The 19583-nt window shown below is 37.8% G+C and overlaps 2 protein-coding genes across 6 annotated transcripts in view; both read left to right on the top strand.

Annotated features, from left to right (window-relative positions):
• The window catches only part of LOC147511835 (disease resistance protein RGA2-like), a 36404-nt gene extending 18398 nt beyond the window's left edge, over window positions 1–18006 (top strand). The window contains exons 2-4 of one of the 2 annotated variants that reach the window (XM_086603466.1): window positions 16289–16316; window positions 16743–17733; window positions 17820–18006. In XM_086603466.1, coding sequence (XP_086459592.1) covers window positions 16289–16316; window positions 16743–16914 — 200 coding nt within the window. In that variant the 3' untranslated portion in view covers window positions 16915–17733; window positions 17820–18006. Of the gene's footprint in view, window positions 1–16288; window positions 16317–16742 lie in introns of both variants that reach the window. The other variant, XM_086603465.1, reaches the window with a different exon arrangement.
• On the top strand, window positions 2635–5510 carry LOC147511836 (uncharacterized). Of its 4 annotated transcripts, XM_086603470.1 has the most exons (3): window positions 2636–2828; window positions 3269–3578; window positions 4389–5510. In XM_086603470.1, the coding sequence occupies exon 3, from the start codon at window positions 4403–4405 to the stop codon at window positions 5351–5353; it is 951 nt and encodes a 316-aa protein (XP_086459596.1). In that variant the 5' UTR covers window positions 2636–2828; window positions 3269–3578; window positions 4389–4402; the 3' UTR covers window positions 5354–5510. The 4 variants fall into 4 exon arrangements, with proteins under 4 accessions (XP_086459598.1, XP_086459596.1, XP_086459597.1 ...); XM_086603472.1 differs by lacking the exon at window positions 3269–3578 and having other exon boundaries at window positions 2635–2828; window positions 4356–5510; XM_086603471.1 differs by lacking the exon at window positions 3269–3578.
• Window positions 18007–19583: the final 1577 nt, after the last annotated feature.

Raw genomic sequence — 19583 nt, 5'->3', positions numbered from 1 at the left:
ACGGTTGGCTTTGACTAGGGTTGACTTTGACCAGTTGACCCAAAATTTGACTTTTACCTAAAATTATGATTCGGTCTAATAGGATAAGTCTAGGACTATTAACGTGTTTGACTTTAGGCTAAGGACCTTCCTAAATATACTTGTGTACATGTATTTACTACTTTGTGATTTTTCAGTCTTTTACTATACACAACGTTACGACACTTATATATCCATGAAATTAATAACGCGTAAACCAAAATTAATTGAATCAAGATATTCCTACGTTCTCTGAAATAATCTATGCAATAAAGTACAATAATGCGTAAACAAAACTTACCGCGACCTTTTTAGAACTCTCCGCCTCAAGTTTTAGAATTGAGTTTATGGTGATGAAGTCATATGTTAGGTGGGCATTTATTGAATGTGCCATAAATGGCCCGATTAAGCGTTATATAAAGGGGATTCATTGAATGTGCCATGAATGACCGGATGGTTTAGAGCGCCCCTAAAGAGGAACTAAGGTATTCGCCTTCTTGCGGGTTAGTTGTATTCCTTGAGTGTATGGGAATGTAGGATCGGGTATTCCTTGAATGTGACAGGGAATGACCAGGGGCATTCATTGAATGTGCCATGAATGGCCGATTAGTGATATGATAGGTATTCCTTGAATGTGGTGGGGAATGACCTAAGGTGTTCATTGAATGTGCCATGAATGACCGAAGTTTTGTGCCCAAAGAGGCCGTGAAATATGTGTATGAAAGCCCAGAGATGGCTATGATATTGTGGTATTTGGTGGGAGAGAGGCACACAGGAATGTGTGATTTGGCAAATGTGTGGAGTGCAAATCGTGGAGTAGGTACTAAAGGGTGGGTGTATAAGAAAAGTAATTGATTAATTGACAAGAGAAATTGATTAAGACAGTGCATATCTACCGCGAGACTCAGGATAAATCAAGCTTTTAATGATTTACTATATCTTGGAAAGTTATGCTATCCAAGTAGAGTATTACAGGATACTCTTTATAGAAATCACCTATGTGAGTGTGAAGTGGGGCCGTTTCAATTCTATGAGAATTTTAGGGCAAATGTCTCAAAATACACTCTCTGAAACCAAGAAGTGTTCAAGGCCAAAATGAACACAAACGTGAAAACCAATAGTATTCGAGAAAGTACTGTGTGAAGATGATTGTCTAGGTTTATATAAACGGATGACAGTTCAAGGACATTAATTAAAGTCTACTGATCGTCCAATTAAATCCGATCGTCTTGTTCAAGGCCTCCCATGCTACTTGACCTGATGCGGTATCTTTTCATTTGTAAAAGAACAGAAATCCGATGTTTATGATAAAAGAAGCCAAATTTTCATTCATGTGGGGGATTGTTAAAAAAATATATTTGCACAAATCCATTGAGATATAAATGAATAATTTGTCCCCCAAGTTACCCCACTTGAGATGAAATGGGTTTCTCTTGAAATAGTACGTAAAGTGAGAAAAACTTTTTCGAAAGGGTGCACTGGTTCAAAACATTGCAATATGTCAAAAAGGTGCGACCTTTCGAAATGTGCACTGGTTCGAAACAGTACATCATACCGAAAAGGTGTGACTTTTCGAAATAGGCACTAGTTCGAAACAGTGCTTTATGCCGAAATGGTATGTCCTTTCGAAACATGTGACTTTTCAAAGAGTTGCTTACTTTTTTCCAAGAGTCACTGTGTTGTTTCGAAGAAGCACCACTCACCTATAAATATTGGATGAATTTGGAGAGAAAGACACACTAGATCACACAGAGTTCTGATCTTTCTCTTCTTCCTCTGTTCTTAGTCAAATACTATGTTATGTTCGCTGACTCTATAGAATTGAAGTGCTAGCTTTCTATAGAAGAAAATTCATTCTATCTTGGGAGACAATTTCCCATCAACCTTCAAGCACCGTAAGGAGGAAAATATGTCTTAATGACATATTGTATCTACACTAAGCTCGAATTTAACTAAGAAGTACAAGACACTTACAAGACAAAAAGTTTGTATAGTTTGGTAATTGGTAAAGAGTAAGTATAATTAAGTTGTATATTCCTAACAAGAATCTTCTGTAGAGTAGATATGCACATGAGCAATGTCTTAAGAGCTTTATCTGGTTGTTGATTCTTGATCTGTCCTTTACTAGTAATTCCTCGTATTTTTTTTTCAGACAAATGGTGTTATGTTTAGCATTGGAGAGTGAACAAGTTGCAGATGAGTACCACTGGGATATTGACATGATGTGCTATGAGCTGAACTACGGAATGGCGCCATTTAAGGCCAGAGGAATCTCCCACAGAAAAAATTACGCAAAAGTTCAGAACAATCTTGTGCAGGATTCCTGTTACATTTTCAAGGAATTATGAGCAAAAGGACACTTGGTTTATGAAGTGGCACTCAGATTGTCAGTCTATCCTTGTTTTCCATCTTGATTTAGAAAGTAACCACTGATCAACGTATGCCGAGGACCCAAGCTTGTTAAATTTCTGAGACCGGATCCGCGAAAAGTTTATGTAGAATGTATGTCCTTAAAATTTGATAGTATTCTTCACAAGTGCGCAAACATTAGATATTCTCTATATGAACTTTTGTACATGTAATCTTTTTGAATAGTCTACCATATCCCCCCTAGTCGTCCAGACTCTAGAGCATATCTAACCTCAAGCTACGGTGAAATTTATGACTCCCCTGATACTTTATATGCCGGTATTTGTTGTGTCGGTATCTTAACATTGGCATCGACCGTACTTCCGAAAATCAATCTAGTTCCTCCCCAAGTGTGGCCAGTAACGGCTCCTTTTAATGCGCAAACTCCAACTTCACTCAAGGTATGATGAGCTAGCTACCCTTTTCTTCATTTTGTTTCTTCCAAAGTCTACTTGTTCATAATAAGATAACCTCTCAAACTTCCAATGTTTATCCACAAACCATTTGTCCAATTCTTCATTGGGTTTTTTTGCTTGTAATTGTACTGAAAATAAGTCTTATATTGATCTCTTAAAAGTCCAATGTTACAAGTGTAATAGGTTCGGTCACTATGCTCACAATTGCCCTAAGAAACTGAATAAGAAACCCTTAGAGAAAAGGAAAGCCAACGTTTCTGTAACTTGATGATTCCCAAGATGATGAAATAGTTAACTATGTTGTGTTTGGTGCTAGTCTTGGTAGAGATCTTGAGGAATCTGACAAAGATAGTTTTGTAAGTAGTACGTTGAATCATTTTGAGTCAAGTGCTACTAATGGCCACCACAATCTCCTTCTTCCCCAGCAAAGTGCATCCTTGCAGACCATATAGAATTCCTTGGAGCTCCTGGTATAATACAGACATATTCCCCCTTCTCCAGTGTAGACTAGGAAAATTTCACCATCTGCATCTCGTATTGCCCCACCATTACTTGTTGTAGAGTCAGTCATGGCTCCATCAGAGTTTTGATACTGAAGAGAATTAGAGAAATACAAATCGGTCTTGGCTGAATTTGAGCAAACCAAGAAAGACTTTGTGTTTTCTCAACAACAACTTCAAGCTTTCTCTAATGGCCACCAAGCACCCTCACCTACCAACTCCAACATCACTCAAGGTATGATGACCTATCCATTTCAGCTTTTCTTCATTTTGTTCATAATAAGATAAGCTCTCCAACTTTCACTAATTATCCACAAAGTTCAATGCCATCTCTTTCTCTACATTTTATTTTTGACTTTCGACTTGAGAACCATTTACATGTACTTTCGTTTATATGTAGTTTTACGCAATTCTTCTTATTGTATTATTAATTTTGTAAGGATTCCTTTCTTGATTGGGTTTTTTCTCCTTGTTACTTTTTGTTTGTAATTGTATGTTTATTTGGATGTATCTGCTTTATATCTTTATTCTAGAAGCCCCTTACTTTTGGGTGAGTTCTGATGGTTGGGGGAGATTCGTGTAGCTTAAAGGTTAGTGAATATGTGTCAAGGAGAAGTATTTTGCCTTGTTTTATTCTTGGATTGTTCTAGCATGAGGTTTTATTTTAACAGAAACAAGAGACGGTCCATTACGTTTGTTTTAGTTACTAATTTAGGTATATGTTTCTAGCGCAATGATATGGCCACTTGTAGTTGTCAAATCTTTTTCTCAACAAAAATATTTCTGTAACATTGGCAATGTATATGGTTTTGTGGACCTCAATATAGGGCTTGTTTCCCCTGACTAGATTCTATTGGAAATGGTCCTTGAGGAGTTAAGAATGTACCTCGATAAGGCATTTTAAGTGATTTATGTGTGGCTTCTTATGTGTACTACACATTATCATTGAAAAAAATTCTTATATGTCTACTAGTTATCTATAACTCGTGGGTTCTGAAACTGTCATTTACAGTCTACCAGATTCTGACCTTGGTATGATCCCCAGATTATATCAAAAGAATGACACTGTCAGCAAAGGATTTTATGTGCATCACTCAAATTCAACTAGTTCACCACAAAACAGCAGCTCCAGCTTCCCAAAAAAGCTATGGAATTCTCATGGTCAGAACGTGCTCCACTGCTGCCTCAATGGTGACATCTTCATTAAGCCCATTCGTTCTTTGTGCCCCATCATCTCTGGTAGTGAAGTGCCAGCTTACCCATTCTAATGCCCCGCAAAAGTCGGAGGAGTGGTTTGCGCTACGTCGAGACAAGCTGACGACAAGCACCTTTAGCACCGCCTTGGGATTCTGGAAGGGAAATCGTCGTAATGAGCTTTGGCAGGAGAAAGTATTTGCACCACATGGTGATTCAATTGCTATTGCAGCCAAGGCTGCTATGGATTGGGGAGTGCTCAATGAGACTGCAGCGATCGAGCGGTACAAAAGCATCACTGGTAGAGATGTGAGCTTCTTAGGGTTTGCCATCCATGCGGAAGAAAAGTTTCAGTGGCTTGGGGCCTCTCCAGATGGACTACTTGAGGGTTGCCCAGGAGGTGGGGTATTAGAGGTAAAGTGTCCATATAACAAGGGAAAACCTGAACTTGGCCTACCCTGGGAAACAATGCCTTTCTATTATATGCCTCAGGTACAGGGTCAGATGGAGATCTTGGATAGAGAATGGGTTGATCTATATTGTTGGACTCCAAATGGGAGCAATATATTTCGTGTCAGTAGGGAACGGGAATATTGGGAACTGATGAATAAGATTTTGCACGAATTTTGGTGGAACAATGTTCTTCCTGCAAGGGAACTGATGTCTTTGGGGAGGGAAGAAGATGCAAAGGCCTACATGCCAGCGCCCACACACAGGCAAACAGGGTTGATTATTGCGAAGAGTCTGAAGTTGGCAGCGGAGGCAAAGTTGCTTTGCAAGGAAATCGCAGGTCATGTAGAGTTTTACGGGTATTGATTCAACAGAAGAAGGGTGTCACTTTTGTGTTGCTTTGTTTCTTCTGGTTTTCAGATAGCGATGGCTGATTCTATGTATGCGTACACTAGCCTCAAGGACTCAACTGTATACTATCATTTTGAATCCATAGTATAATATCATTCCATTCTTTTGTTCTCCTAGAAGTGTTGACTCATGGTATTTTTTTGTCGTGTTTAATATTTTTAGGTCCCATTTCATGTTTGGCATTGTCAGTTACAGCATGTTAAAGTGTTGTTATTTCATCATTGTTGTTGTCAAAAGCTTTCTTGACTGATTCCTATTATAGTTAGCCAGTTTTATTAGAATTTGATTCTTATTCAGTGATATAGTTAACTTTTTTGAAGAATTTAGATTGTTGGTTTGGACTATAAAGCTGGAATTTACTTGCACTCTGTTTCTCTTAATTTGCTTACGCATTTTCGGCAGACGCATTGGTTGATTTAGATTTCACAATATGCATTTTATTTCCTTGACAAGTTCCGCGAGTAACAAAATCCAAAACTATTCCACACATGAGAAGCTGTGTTGCATGGGTACGGGATGAGTGTTTGGTTTGGACACGGGTACGACGATTTGGACACGGCGAGATCTGAGAATTAGAGTACTGTTTTGCTTGTGTCCGTGTCCGTATCCGTGTCGGCACGACACGGGTACATGATACAGAGGAAATTAGGGCGTACCTATGCAACAGATGAGAAGGCTCCCAGGTACGTATCCTCTATGAAAATAACGTTGATTTTCCTCCAAGTCTTTCACGTTATCTTCTTTTGTGTGTTCCCTTTGAGATGTGGGTCATTTCCCTTGGCATTCTCTCAGTAATGGACAATTTTAACAACTGTTCTACTTTTCATAAGCGATTTACGCCCTCACAAGTTCACAACATACCCCACACGGTTTTCTTCAAATTCCAAGCAATTGGTGGGTGGAACGTCCCCACTGTCACTTCAAATATTTCAAACTTTGATTAGAAATTTTGTTCTTATTCAGTTATATATATGAGTTTGTTGCATCTGTTACCAGTTAACTATTTTGAACAATGCGGATCGTCGGTCTGTGCTCTAAAGCTGGATATTTACTTGCACTCTGTTTCGCTTCCAAATGCCAAGTTACTTTTCCTTCACCGTTTTCAATCAGATTGCCGTAATTCCAAACCCATAGGATCATAGAAGTTTCAAGATGTTGATGAAACAACAAATAATTTAATCACCTCAAACTTCAGGGGGTGTAAGACCAAGCCAGAAAAGGAAGAAATATTGCTTATAGGAGGAAGGATTTAGATAGAAAAAGAAATAATAAAAGTGACTGGCCCCAGCTACTACTTTGAACTAATCTGGCATGTATATACAACAACAACAAATGTCCTACATCATAAAACTAACTGAAACTGGTAACCAGACAGATTCAAGGTTGGGTAGCCTAAAACAAAAGGCCACCCAAAAATCATACAAAATTCTGTAGGTTTGTTAACTGGACAGAAGTTTTTGTTAGAAAAATGATTTGCTCAAATCCATTTAAATATGAATGAGTAGTTTGTCTCCCAAGTTACCCCACTTAAGATGAAATGGGTTTTTTCAAACAAAGATGCGTAATGTGAAAAACCTTTTTCAAAATGATGCATTTGTTTGAAAAATGCAAGCATTATGCCGAAAAGGTCGCGACCTTTCGAAATGTGCCTTTGGTTTGAAATGTATCAGATCTTGAAAAAGGTGCAACCTTTGAAATAAAGGCACTTTGGTGAAAAATCTGCTATATGCGAAATGGTGTGTCCTTTTCAAACATGTGACTTTTCAAAGAGTTGCTTACTTTTTTCCCAAGAGTTGTGTTGTTTGAAAAGGCACCACTCACCTATAAATAGTGGATGAATTTGGAGAGAAAGATACACCGATCACACGAGTTCGATCTTTTCTTCTCCCTCTCTGTTCTTAGTCAAATACTATGTTGTGTTCATCGAAGCCCATAGAATTGAAGTCTTGGCTTTCTATAAGGAAATCCGTTCTATCTTGGGAGATAGTTTCCCATCAACCTTCAAGCACCGTGAGGGAAAAATCTGTCTTAAGGACATAGTGTATCTACACTGGCTCGGATTTAATTAAAAGTACAAGACACTTACAAGACAAAAGATTTGTATAGTTTGGTAATTGGTAAATAGTTACAATTAAGTTGTATATTCCTAACAACTTAAGAAGGCATTTCTTTTTCTTCTTCTTATTTACAGAACGTAATTTGTTTTGTTTTTTTCTTTTCTTTTTGGTTTAAAGGAATAACAAAGTGTAGTTGTATTTTGAATATGGCAACACCACCGGTTAGTTAGTCCTCGGCTACATCATCGCTCCCCCATTCTCGTTTCCTCGTGGGAGCTTTCAAAAGTTCAATGGAACCGATTTTACCGGCAACAAAAGATGCTCTTCTATCGACCACCCTTAACTTGGCAAGGTTTCGTGGGATAAGGCTCGATGTAAGCTCGATTGAAACCCCGACAAGGAGAAGGTTTTGGCCAAGGATGCTTGGTTTCATGCCGATTTCTTGTGTAGAAATTATGTTCTTAAGCGGGTTAGGTGACTCATTATACAATGTGTATAGTGTGTTCAAGACCGCTAAGGAACTTTGGGATTCGTTGGACAAGAAATACAAGAGTGAAGATCTTGGCATGAAGAAATTCATAGTTGGCGTGATTTCTTGATTTCAAAATGACGGATAGTAAGACCGTCATAAGCCAAGTCCAAGAACTTCAAGTAATCTTCCATGATGTCATTCTTTGAAGGAATGACCCTAGGAGAATCTTTCCAAGTGGTCGCTATGATTGAGAAATTACCACCATCTTGGAAGGATTTTAAGAACTATCTTAAGCATAAACGCAAAGATATGAATCTTGAAGAGTGATTGTCCGCCTAAGGATAGAAGAAGATAACCGCCTATCTCGGAAGAAGGGGCAAGGATCCGTGGTGGCAAAGGCCAATATTGTGGAAGGATCTAGTGCTAAGGGAAAGAGGAAGCGCCAAGACAAAGCTCGAAGCGAAGAGAGTAGTACGCGCTACTAAGTTCGAGGGCAAAGCATAATATTTGTGGAAAGAAATTTGGACATAAAGGCAAGTGAATGTCTTGAAAGCCAAAAGAAGTACAAAAAAAAAGACAAAGCAAATGTGACAATGGACACGCTTTACGATAATGTTAATGACATGAACCTATCTGGCTGTGGGTTTTGAATGTCTCATGATTGGAAATGAAAGGGAATGGTGGGTGGATCTTGGTGCTACTCGCCACATATGCTCCAACAAGTCGATGTTCACCACTTATCATCTTTGTGGAAAAGGAAGAACAACTCTTTATGGGGAACTCTTCTACGCCCAAGGTTGAAGGCAAAGGAAAGGTGGTGATGAGGTTGACTTACGGGAAGGAACTAACTCTAAATGAGGTGCTCTATGTGCCCGACATTCGCAAGAATTTGGTTTTCGGTCATTTCTTGAGCAAGAATGGCTTTAAGTTAGTCTTTGTTTTCGATAAATTTGTACTAACTAAGAATGATGTATAAGTGGGGAAAGGGCTATCTTCGGGATGGACTCTTTTAGGATATCTTGTTTTACTATCATACGCAAAGAGCCAATAAAGTTGAATCTTTTGTTTACTTGATTGAGTCTTCACATGTATGGCATGGTAGATTAGGACATGTTAATTATGATACCTTGCGTAGATTAATTAATTTGGAATATATACCAAAGATAAAAATAGACCCACACCATAAATGTGAAACTTGTGTAGAATCCAAGTTGACGGATCATCCTTTCATTCCATTGAAAAATTGAACCTCTAGACTTAATACATAGGATATATGTGATCTTAAGTATGTACAAACTAGAGGTGGTAAAAGTATTTCATTACTTTTATTGACGATAGCACTAGATATAGTTATGTTTACTTGTTGAGAAGTAAAGATGAGGCAATTGAAGTGTTCAAGCATTATAAAAATGAAGTTGAAAATCAACTAAGCAAAAAGATTAAAGGCTATAAGGAGTGATAGAGGAGGTGAATATGAATCACCTTTTGAAGGTTTCGTTCGAACATGGAATCATTCATCAAACTACGGCTCCTTATTCACCTCAATCAAAGCGGTATTGCGAACCATAAAAACCGAACTCTAAAAGAGATGATGAACGCTATGTTGTTAAGTTCGGGTTTGCCCTGAATTTGTGGGGGAAGCTTTGCTTTCACGCCAATTACATTCTCAACAAGATTCCTAACAAGAAGACGCTTAAAAACACCATACTGAATTGTGGAAAGGTCATCGACTTCCTACTAATTCTTAAAAGTGTGGGGTGTCTTGCTAAAGTGGAAGTCCCTAAACCTAAGAAGGTGAAGATAGGACCCAAGACTATTGATTGTGTATTCATTGGATATGCAAACAATAGTAGTGCATATCGTTTTCTGGTTCATAAATCAGAGATTCAAGATATACATGTTAATACAATTATAGAGTCAAGGAATGCTTCATTCTTTGAAAAGATGTTTCCGTATAACATGTGTATAGAGTCAAGTTCAACAAAGAGAACTTTAGATGCTACAACTAGTAACCATCCTACACAAAGTTTAAATTGAGGAGGAACCTAGATGTAGGAAAAGGTCAAGGGCGTCAACGTCTTTTGGACCTGATTTTCTAACATACTTGTTGGAAAATAATCCTCAAACGTCAAGGAGGCAATGTCATCTCCAGAAGCTACTTATTGGAAAGAAGCAATAAATAGCGAGATTGAATCCATAATGCAAAATCATACATGGGAATTGGTAGATTTACCACCAGGTTCCAAGACTTTGGGATATAAGTGGATATTCACAAAGAAATTTAAGACTGATGGATCAATCGACAAGTATAAAGCTAGACTTGTGGTCAAAGGCTTTAGACAAAAGGAAGGATGGATTATTTTGACACTTACTCTCCGGTTACAAGAATAACTTCCATAAGAATGCTAATAGCAATAGCATCAATACATGGATTTGAGATACATCAAATGGATGTAAAGACGGCATTCTTGAATGGTGAGTTAGATGAAGAAATATACATGGAACAACCCGGGCGGTTTATTGCTCCCGACAAGAAAGGAAAGTTTGCAAGCTTGTTAAATCTTTATATGGATTAAAGCAAGCACCTAAACAATGGCATGAGAAATTTGACAATGCAATGTTGTCAAACGGTTTCAAAATAAACGAGTGTGACAAGTGTGTCTATGTCAAAAGCACAAAGGGATGTGTCATTGTTTGTCTCTATGTAGACGATATGCTAATTTTGGGTAGTAATATGGATGTCATAAAATCTACCAAACAAATGTTGTCTAGTAAGTTTGACATGAAAGATTTAGGTGTCACGATGTTATCCTAGGAATTAAGATCTCTAGGATGGAGGATGGACTTGTTCTATCACAATCTCATTACATTGAGGCGATTCTTGACAAGTTCAAGAAATATAACATCACAAAAAAAGGTCACCAACATGACGCGTAAATCTTCATTTAGCCAAAAATACCGGAGATAGCATATCTCAACTAGAATACTCGTTATACTTGGTAGTTTAATGTATGTCATGAATCAGATAAGGCCCGACATAGCATACTGCGGAGCAAACTAAGTCGATACGAGTAATCCCTGGCAGAGATCATCGACTGCCATATTGAGAGTTTTGGGATACTTAAAGTATACTTTCGAATTTTGGTTTGCACTATACAAGATATCCGGCCCGTTGCCCGTATGGTATCAGCGCGATGCTAATTGGATATCGACACTAAAGACTCAAAGTCCACAAGTGGATATGTCTTTACACTTGGAGGTCGTTTGTTTCTTGGAAATCCTCAAAACAAACGTGCATAGCGAGGTCCACTATGGAATCAGAATTCATAGCATTGGACAAAGGTGGGAATAAGCGTGAAAGCTTCGAAATTTCTTAGAGGATATTCCAACCGGGCTAAACTGTGCTTAGCAGTGTATACAACTTGTGACAAACCAATCCGCTATTGGTAGAGCCGCAGTAGCATGTATAGCGGGAAGTCTCGACATATACGCCGTAGACCATAATACCGATTAGACAATTGTTTCTCAAATGGAGTTATCTCAATCGACTATGTAAGGTCAAAAGATAACATTGCGGATCCGCTTTACAAAAGGTTTAACAAGAGAGCAAGTAGAAAGATTATCAAGGGAATGGGCTTAAAGCTTTTGAGATAATCAACCAAGAGTCATCATAATGGAAAAACCAACCTAGTTATTCGACCGGAGATCCCAAGATCTAGGTTCAATGGGCCAACTGAATTATGTTAGTGACTCGTTAGCACCGGAGAGTAATATTATACTCTAACCCATTCCTATATAAGGCGGTGCATATCCGCGCGGAACCGGGGATAAGTCAAGCTTTTTAATGATTTACTATATCTTGGAAAGTTATGTTATCCAAGTGGAGTATTGCAGGATACTCTTTATAGAAATCACCTATGTTAGTCGGTTGGGGCCGCTTCTATGAGAATTTTAAAGACAAATGTCTCAAAAGCACTATCCGAAACCAAGAAGTGTTCAAGGCCAAAATGAACACAAGCGTGAGAACCAACAAGATTCGAGAGGCGATGCTGCGTGAAGATGATTGTCTAGGTTTATACAAACGGCCGACAGTTCAAGGACATTAATGAAGTCTACCGATCGTCAATTAAATCCGATCGTCTTTCACTAAGGCAAGTTCAAGGCCTCCCATGCTACTTGACGATCGCGGTATCTTTTCATTTGTAAAAGAACGAAATCCGATGTTTATGATAGAAGAAGCCAAATTTTCATTCATGTGGGGATTGTTAGAAAAATGATTTGCTTTCAAATCCATTTAAATATGAATGAGTAGTTTGTCTCCCCAAGTTACCCCACTTAAGATGAAATGGGTTTTTCTTGAAACAAGACGTAATGAGAAAAACCTTTTCAAAATGATGCATTTGTTTGAAAGCGGTGCATTATGCGAAAAAGGTGCAACCTTTCGAAATGTCTTCGGTTTGAAAAGCGGTGTATCATGCCGAAAAGGTGCAACCTTTTCGAAATAGGCATCGGTTCAAAACAATGCTATATGCGAAAATGGTGTGTCCTTTCAAACATGTGACTTTTCAAAGAGTTGCTTACTTTTTCCCAAGAGTCATTTGTGTTGTTTTGAAAAGGCACCACTCACCTATAAATAAATAGTGGATGAATTTGGAGAAAAGATACACCGGATCACCGTGAGTTCGATCTTTCTCTTCTCCCTACGTTCTTAGTCAAATACTATGTTGTGTTCATTTGAATCTATAGAATTGAAGTGCTAGCTTTCTATGAAGGAAATCCGTTCTATCTTGGGGAGATAGTTTCCATCAACCTTCAAGCACCGTGGAGGGGAAAAATCGTCTTAAGGACATATAGTGTATCTACACTAGGCTCCGGATTTAATTAAGAAGTACAAGACACTTACAAGACAAAAGATTTGTATAGTTTGGTAATTGGTAAAAGTAAGTACAATTAAGTTGTATATTCCTAATCAGTTTTGTCCTCATCACCTTGTCTTTGATCCACTTGAGTCGTTCTCCCATCCAAAGAATGTGTTCATGTGTTGGCGTTCTTCCTTTTTTTCTCTTCCGAACATCTTTGGCACTTAAAATTTTTGGCTGGTTGGTTGATGATAGAAGCCTCCCCCAACCTTATTTTACATCTAATGATACACTGCAATTTTCAAAAATATTTGGCCTTTTATTGGCTTGTGTTACATTTTATGGTAACACAACGTGTAGTCTCCACAACGTCTTACGCTGGACTCATCTTTCATTTGCTGTAAAGGACTGGTACCACGTTTCATTAGACACTAGTATGTATCCCGTGCTACGATTTTTAGCCAAGTTGTAAAGAACTAAAATGAAAATTGTTAAAAAAACTAAAGAGAAACAATTTTTTGTGAATCTCTCACTAAGAAAAGAGAAACAATTTTCTAAAAATAGAAAAGATATACAATTCCTATACATAAATTTTAGCTTTTAAATTAAGAAGACTATCCTAAAATTATTGAAGAAGGAGGTGGTTCAATTTTAATAGAGATCAGGGAGCCAATTGTAATTAATAAATAGGAGAGATGTAATTTAAATAAACGTAGGGAGGTGGTTCTAAAATCTTAAAATTGAGAGATTATAAATACACTGTTCGGTTGAGAAGTGTGGTTCCTACAAACCCGGCTATCATATAATGTAGAAATGGCAAGACCTCGATCTAATACATAAGAAGTAGATACCAAGACATTCATGCAAAACTATGATAAATTGTTTCACTCAAACATTCTTCACTAAATATGTTTATTACATGAGATTTTCGAACATCCATGGATAATTAAAAATATACCATTGGGATGGTTCAAGTGTTTAACAAAATAATAAAGCATTTCGCATGCATATTTATTCCTCTTTATTCTTAGACGTATTGGTCCAATTAGATTTCACAATATGCATTTTATTTCCTTCAAAGTTTCGTGAGTAACAAAATCAAAACTATTCTTCAACAGTGCATGACAAAATCAAATTACCGGATTGGTGTCTTCTCTGAGTTCTAGGCATTAATTTTATTTATTTTTTCCTTTCCTTTGTTAGTTGTCCACTTGTCCTAGTTGATAAAAACCTAACGGCTTTTCCTTTGTTAACAACTGTTCTACTTTTCGTAGATGAATTATGTATTCATAATTTCACAACATACCCCCACACATTTTTGTTTTTGTTTTTCTTGTTCAAATTCAATCAACATACCCCACACGTTTTTGTTTTTCTTGTTCATTATTGTACCATCACTTAAGATATGAGACCAATATTACTGGATCAATTATTTCAAACTTCGCATAAAACTATCCTTGCTCAAATTTAATTGTTCAGCTGAAAATCTTCTCTTTTCCAACCGTTGTCATCGTGTGTCCTATCTTCTTTTCTATACATAAGAAATGGCTGATGCACTTGTTTCTGTTGTGTTGGAACAATTAACTTCTGTCATCCGAAGAGAAGTTGAGAAAGAAGTGAAACTAGTGGTGGGTGTTCGTGAAGAAATTGGAAAGCTCAGTTCTGCACTCACTATGCTCCAAACTGTGCTTGATGATGCTGAGGAGAAGCAAGTTAATGAGAAAGCAGTCAAGCTCTGCCTAGAGAAGCTCAAAGATATAGTCTATGATGCCAACGATGTACTCGATGAGTGGAACACTAGAACTATTATCTCACAAATTCATAGAGTTGATGATGATGTTGTTAATGGTGGCATACACAAGAAGGTACTTTCCTACTTGTTCTCTCCTTGCTTCTGTTTTAAAGATGTTGTTGTTCGCCATGATATTGGTCTTAAGATAAAAGAAATGAGAGAGCGCTTGAATGTGATTGTCGAAGAGAAGAATCAGTACAACCTCATTGCAAGGCAAAGCCCGGACAGACCTCGACAACTAACTACCTCCCTTATCGATGTATCAAAGGTATATGGTCGTGATCATGATAAAGTAGTTATAATGGGATTGTTGTTTGGGGAGAGTAGTCGTCAAGTAATGCCAGTCCATGTCATCTCCATAGTTGGAACCGAGGGATTCGGCAAGACAACGCTTGTGAAACTAATTCTCAAGGAAGTGAAAGTGACGACAGCCTTTGATAAGACAATGTGGGTGTGTGTTTCTGAGCCGTTTGATCGTGTAAGGGTTGCAAAGGAGATTATTGAACAAACTGGAAAAGAAGTCGGGAATGTGATTGTATGGGGGGAAGTTCTTCACAATTTATTGTGCGAGTCACTCAGAGGAAAGAAGTTCTTTTTAGTCCTAGACGATGTTTGGACAAATGATGCTAATGAATGGGAGCCTTTCGAGCATGCACTGAATGGTGGTGCATCTGGTAGTAGAGTCTTGATCACAACACGTAATGAGAAACATATGATAGGTTCTATCCAAAATCATAAGTTGGGGGTATTATCTGAGGCTGATAGCTGGATGTTGTTTAAGGTTATCGCTTTTCAGGGACGAGAAGAAGATCTTAACAAATTGGAAGGTATTGGTAGACAAATTGCTGATAAATGTAAAGCGTCCCTCTCTCTCAAGTGTATAGCAAGCCTAATGCGATCTAAGAAAACAAAGAAAGATTGGAACGATGTTCTAACAAGTGAAACCTGGAATATACAAAATGTTGAAAAAGAGATTTTACCTTCTCTCTTTTTGAGCTATTACCATTTGTCCTCAAATCTAAAGCAATGTTTTATATATTGTGCGATCTTTCCTAAAGATACCAAAATAACAAAGAATTGGTTAGTGAAGTTATGGATGGCCCAAGGTTTTACGGGCTCGAAGAAGGAAGCAGAGATTTTTGAAAAATCGAAGAAGAATATTATGATGATCTTGCGATCGCTCATTTTTTCATGATTTTGATAGAGATTGGATGGAAACATTATGAGTTGCAAGATGCATGATCTTGTTCATGATTTTGCACAATATCTTGCAAAGAGTGAATGTTGCATTATGGAGGCAAATGATACAAAATTTGATGAGATCAAAGTCCGTCATTTAGCATGATGGAGATTCGAGTATTGCTTTCGATTTTACGGCAAAGAAGTTGAGAACGTTTTTTGACACCAACTAAACTAGCACGCACGGTTCGGGATAGAGTTATATCGTCAATTGACATGTCTCAGGACATTGGATTTAGGCGGTTGTGAAGACATAGTGGAACTACCAACTGAAGTCGAAGGATTAATGCGATCTAATATACCTTAATTTGTAGGGGTACAAAAGTGTCGAGTTGCCTGAGACTTTATGCAATTTGTATAATTTACAAACCTTGATACTCATGAGGTATAAATCTCCAGCATTGGGAATTATCTAATTTGAGGGGAAATAGAAAAAATTGATGCTCTGGAGTACTTGCCACTTTGGGATAGGTAGATTGGGGTTCCTCCGAACATTAAGGGCATCTCAATGGGGGTGTAAAATTACACCTCCACAAACCATTAGGATTTTACACCTCTAATTGTATAGTATTGTATAACTCATAAATATCCACACTCTATACTCTCCAATGGAAGAGTGTAAAAAAATAAATTTTAAACTTCGGACGTCACTCCCAAGTGACGTCCCCTCTTAATTTAAAGCTGGACGCCTTTGATTGGTGACGTTCCCCGAAGTTAAAATAGAAACTCAAACGTGTGTTTTGGCGTCCGAAGTTTTTAAGTTAAAAGACGTTATTTTAAGTGATGCTCGAGAGGAATTCCCCACCCTCTCTATTAGCTAATAGACTATTATTACCTTACGGGCACCCCATTAGAGAGTTTTTGATATTTGAGGTGTAAAATTTACACTCTATACGGTTTACACCCCCATTGGAGATGCCCTAAGTAAGTTGATTGTGGGTGGTGGTGGGAGCAAAAGGATGCAAAATAGGAGAAGTAAAACATCTCAATTTTGTGCGAGGAGATTTAAGAATTACAGGATTGGAACGGGTGGGGACATGAATGAGGCGGCTGAAGCAGAATTGAAAAGAAGAAGGATCTCCATGGATTACGTCTAATCTTTGGAGAAGACACAAATGAAAGTGATGCTAAAAAAGATGGAAGGTGTTCTCAAAACCTTGAACCGCATGAAAATCTGGAAGAATTGAGAATAAAAGGGTATCCGGGTCTCCATTTCCCGGATTGGATCGCAAGGTTGTCCAATCTAGTCGATTTAACGATTGACTCTTGCAAAAACCTGAGGGTATTACCGGATCTTTCAAAACTCAAATCTCTGGAAACCCTCTGGATATATAAACTGGAAGAGCATGAGGAGATGGTTACAAGTAATAACCAAGGAGAAGGAGATATCCAGTTGCCCCGTCTCCGTCAAGTTTTCATTCTAGATTGCCCCAAGTTAAAACTAGTACCGCACTACATTATGTTTTCTCACACGTTGAAACAACTGACAATAAGAAATTGTCCAGAACTTGGAGGGGTCCAGCCTCGTCTTCCTCCACTCCTTGAGAATCTTGAATTGTGGAGGGATGTAGGTGTCTTTTCAAAGTCACTTCCATTAGTTGGCGAATGCAGCAGTTACCCAAATCTCAAATCTGTTTCCATCTTTTCTTCACCACATTCGTCACTCCCCAAGGGCTTCAACCGACTCACATCAATTCAAAGATTGGAACTTTTCAAATGTGAAACCCTTGATTTCGAGCTCGAGGAGTTGAAACACCTCACCATGCTTCAGAAATTGTGGATCGGCGATTGCCCTATTCTGAAAGAGCGCTGTGGAGAAGGAAAGGACTGGAGATCAACTCTTTCCCATGTCCCAAAGATCTACATTGATGACAAGGAGATTACAGCAAGTCGCAACTGATGAGGAACTCAAACAGGTAGTCATTTCTAAAACTCTAATTTTCCTTTTTTTGTGTATGTTCTTCCATGCAAAACATCCTCAACAGGTTTCATTGTTCTACAGGAAAACAAAACATTTGAGTTCTGGACTTCATTTTTTATTTTTATTTTTTCTTCAGAGTCTTTTAATAAAGCATATTGGAAGATTATGTACTTCTCAAAATAGAACTATGCAAACAGAACTTTGTAACTTATTATGTAACATTCCAAATGCAGCTAAAATGAGGAATCTTAGAATGGGGGTAACTTTGTGCATCAAGAGTCAAAACCATCTGAAGTAACTATAGCTCATTTATGCTCCGTTACAATTTACTCTATTTTAGTAAAATTAACCATTCATAAGTTGAGTGCATTTAGACTGAGTCCAATGGTAGTGCCATTTTGTATCTGTAAAACCGGATAAACCAATATTGTTGTAGAGATAGAGAAAAGAAAATGTGAGGCAATGGCGCACACTGCAAACCCACATCTTGCGCCACTTCATCGTGCATAGAATGAAATTATTTTAATAAAATCTGACATAAAATGAAATTATTTAAAAAAAAAATAAAAAAATCAAGATGTGGTGGGGACACATGCCATATTGAGCCACTTCAACTGGGGTGCTGAATGAACTCTCTATCCCTCAAATTACTCTTTATATATAAGGACTAAAATTGAGATGAGAGGTAAAAACAGCCGGATTTGCCACCACTTATTGTGGGATAAGGAGCCATTGTACTCGGCCTTAGAGAATCTTTGATGCATTAAATGATATTCAGGAATAGGCACTATAATGATAAAACCAAAACCATCACTTAACCAGGCCCCATTTAAGATATTCATGCAGATTTAATGCTATGAAGGTACTTTTGGTGGTGGTTTGGATAAGGGTTTAGGCTGTGTTTGTTTACTGGCAAGTGACAAATTTTATTTTCCTACTAGATGTACCATTTGCCAGTGTTTAGGTCCATTTAAGGACACTGGTAAATATTATTCTCAATTTGTCGGCAAACGAAATTTTCCCACTAGAAGTGGGAAAATAGAATCCACCTCCTCCCCTAAACTCTTTTTTGCCAGTAAATTTTTCCACTAGGTGAAGAAAATTTTGCCACCATCGCCACTCTCATCTCCTCTGGCTCATTCACTCCCTCAAGCCAATGACAGTATTCTCTTTCGTTCTCTTCTCTCGTTTTCTTCATTCTCTTCTCTCTTTCCTCTCCTCCCACGACTAACTTATGTCGATTGTTTTGGATGTAAACGATATATGGCATTGTATGTTAACATAACAAAGGTCAATTGGTTAATCCGAAATTCGCGGTTTGTGTTTTGTTGACCTAATTGGAATAGAATTCTATCAATTTCACTCTAATGGTTAAATCTCTTTTCATATCTCATCGAAGTTTGTGATGGAATACATTATGAAATTTCCATTTTGTGGATAATTTTTCGCTTCCCTGAATTTCTTTTAGCAGATTTATTTGATATAAAAATTGGGGGTATACCAGAAAGTGTGTTGACAGGACAACAAGAATTTATAAAGAACCAAAGTATATATGGTGATTAAATGTGCTTGAATTGGTTTTGGAGATTAACTACTTAACGTGTTTTGAGTTTTTGACTTTGTCAAATATCATTGCTACTGATGCACATAATAGTCATGCCTTTGAAGTGAGATTTGGCTGTTTAAATTTACTTTTTTAGTTCTTTTCCAAAACCGTCCATTGTTTTTGTAGCGAGCATTCGACATTTGAATCACCTGTTAGTTAGTTGTGGAGTACATAGGGGAGATGGTGTAGGTGGTGCTGGTGTAGTGGTGTAGGTGGCAGGTGGTTTTAGTGGTGTAGTG

This window comes from Coptis chinensis, chromosome 3 (genome assembly GCF_015680905.1).
Source record: "Coptis chinensis isolate HL-2020 chromosome 3, ASM1568090v1, whole genome shotgun sequence".
NCBI classification, from domain to species: domain Eukaryota; kingdom Viridiplantae; phylum Streptophyta; class Magnoliopsida; order Ranunculales; family Ranunculaceae; genus Coptis; species Coptis chinensis.
Note: the sequence above shows the minus strand (reverse complement) of the source record. Positions and strands in the feature narration are given on the sequence as shown.

Excerpts from the sequence above, each read along its gene's own strand:
- LOC147511836 (XM_086603472.1), top strand. The coding sequence starts at position 4,403 with ATGACACTGTCAGCAAAGGATTTTATGTGCATCACTCAAATTCAACTA.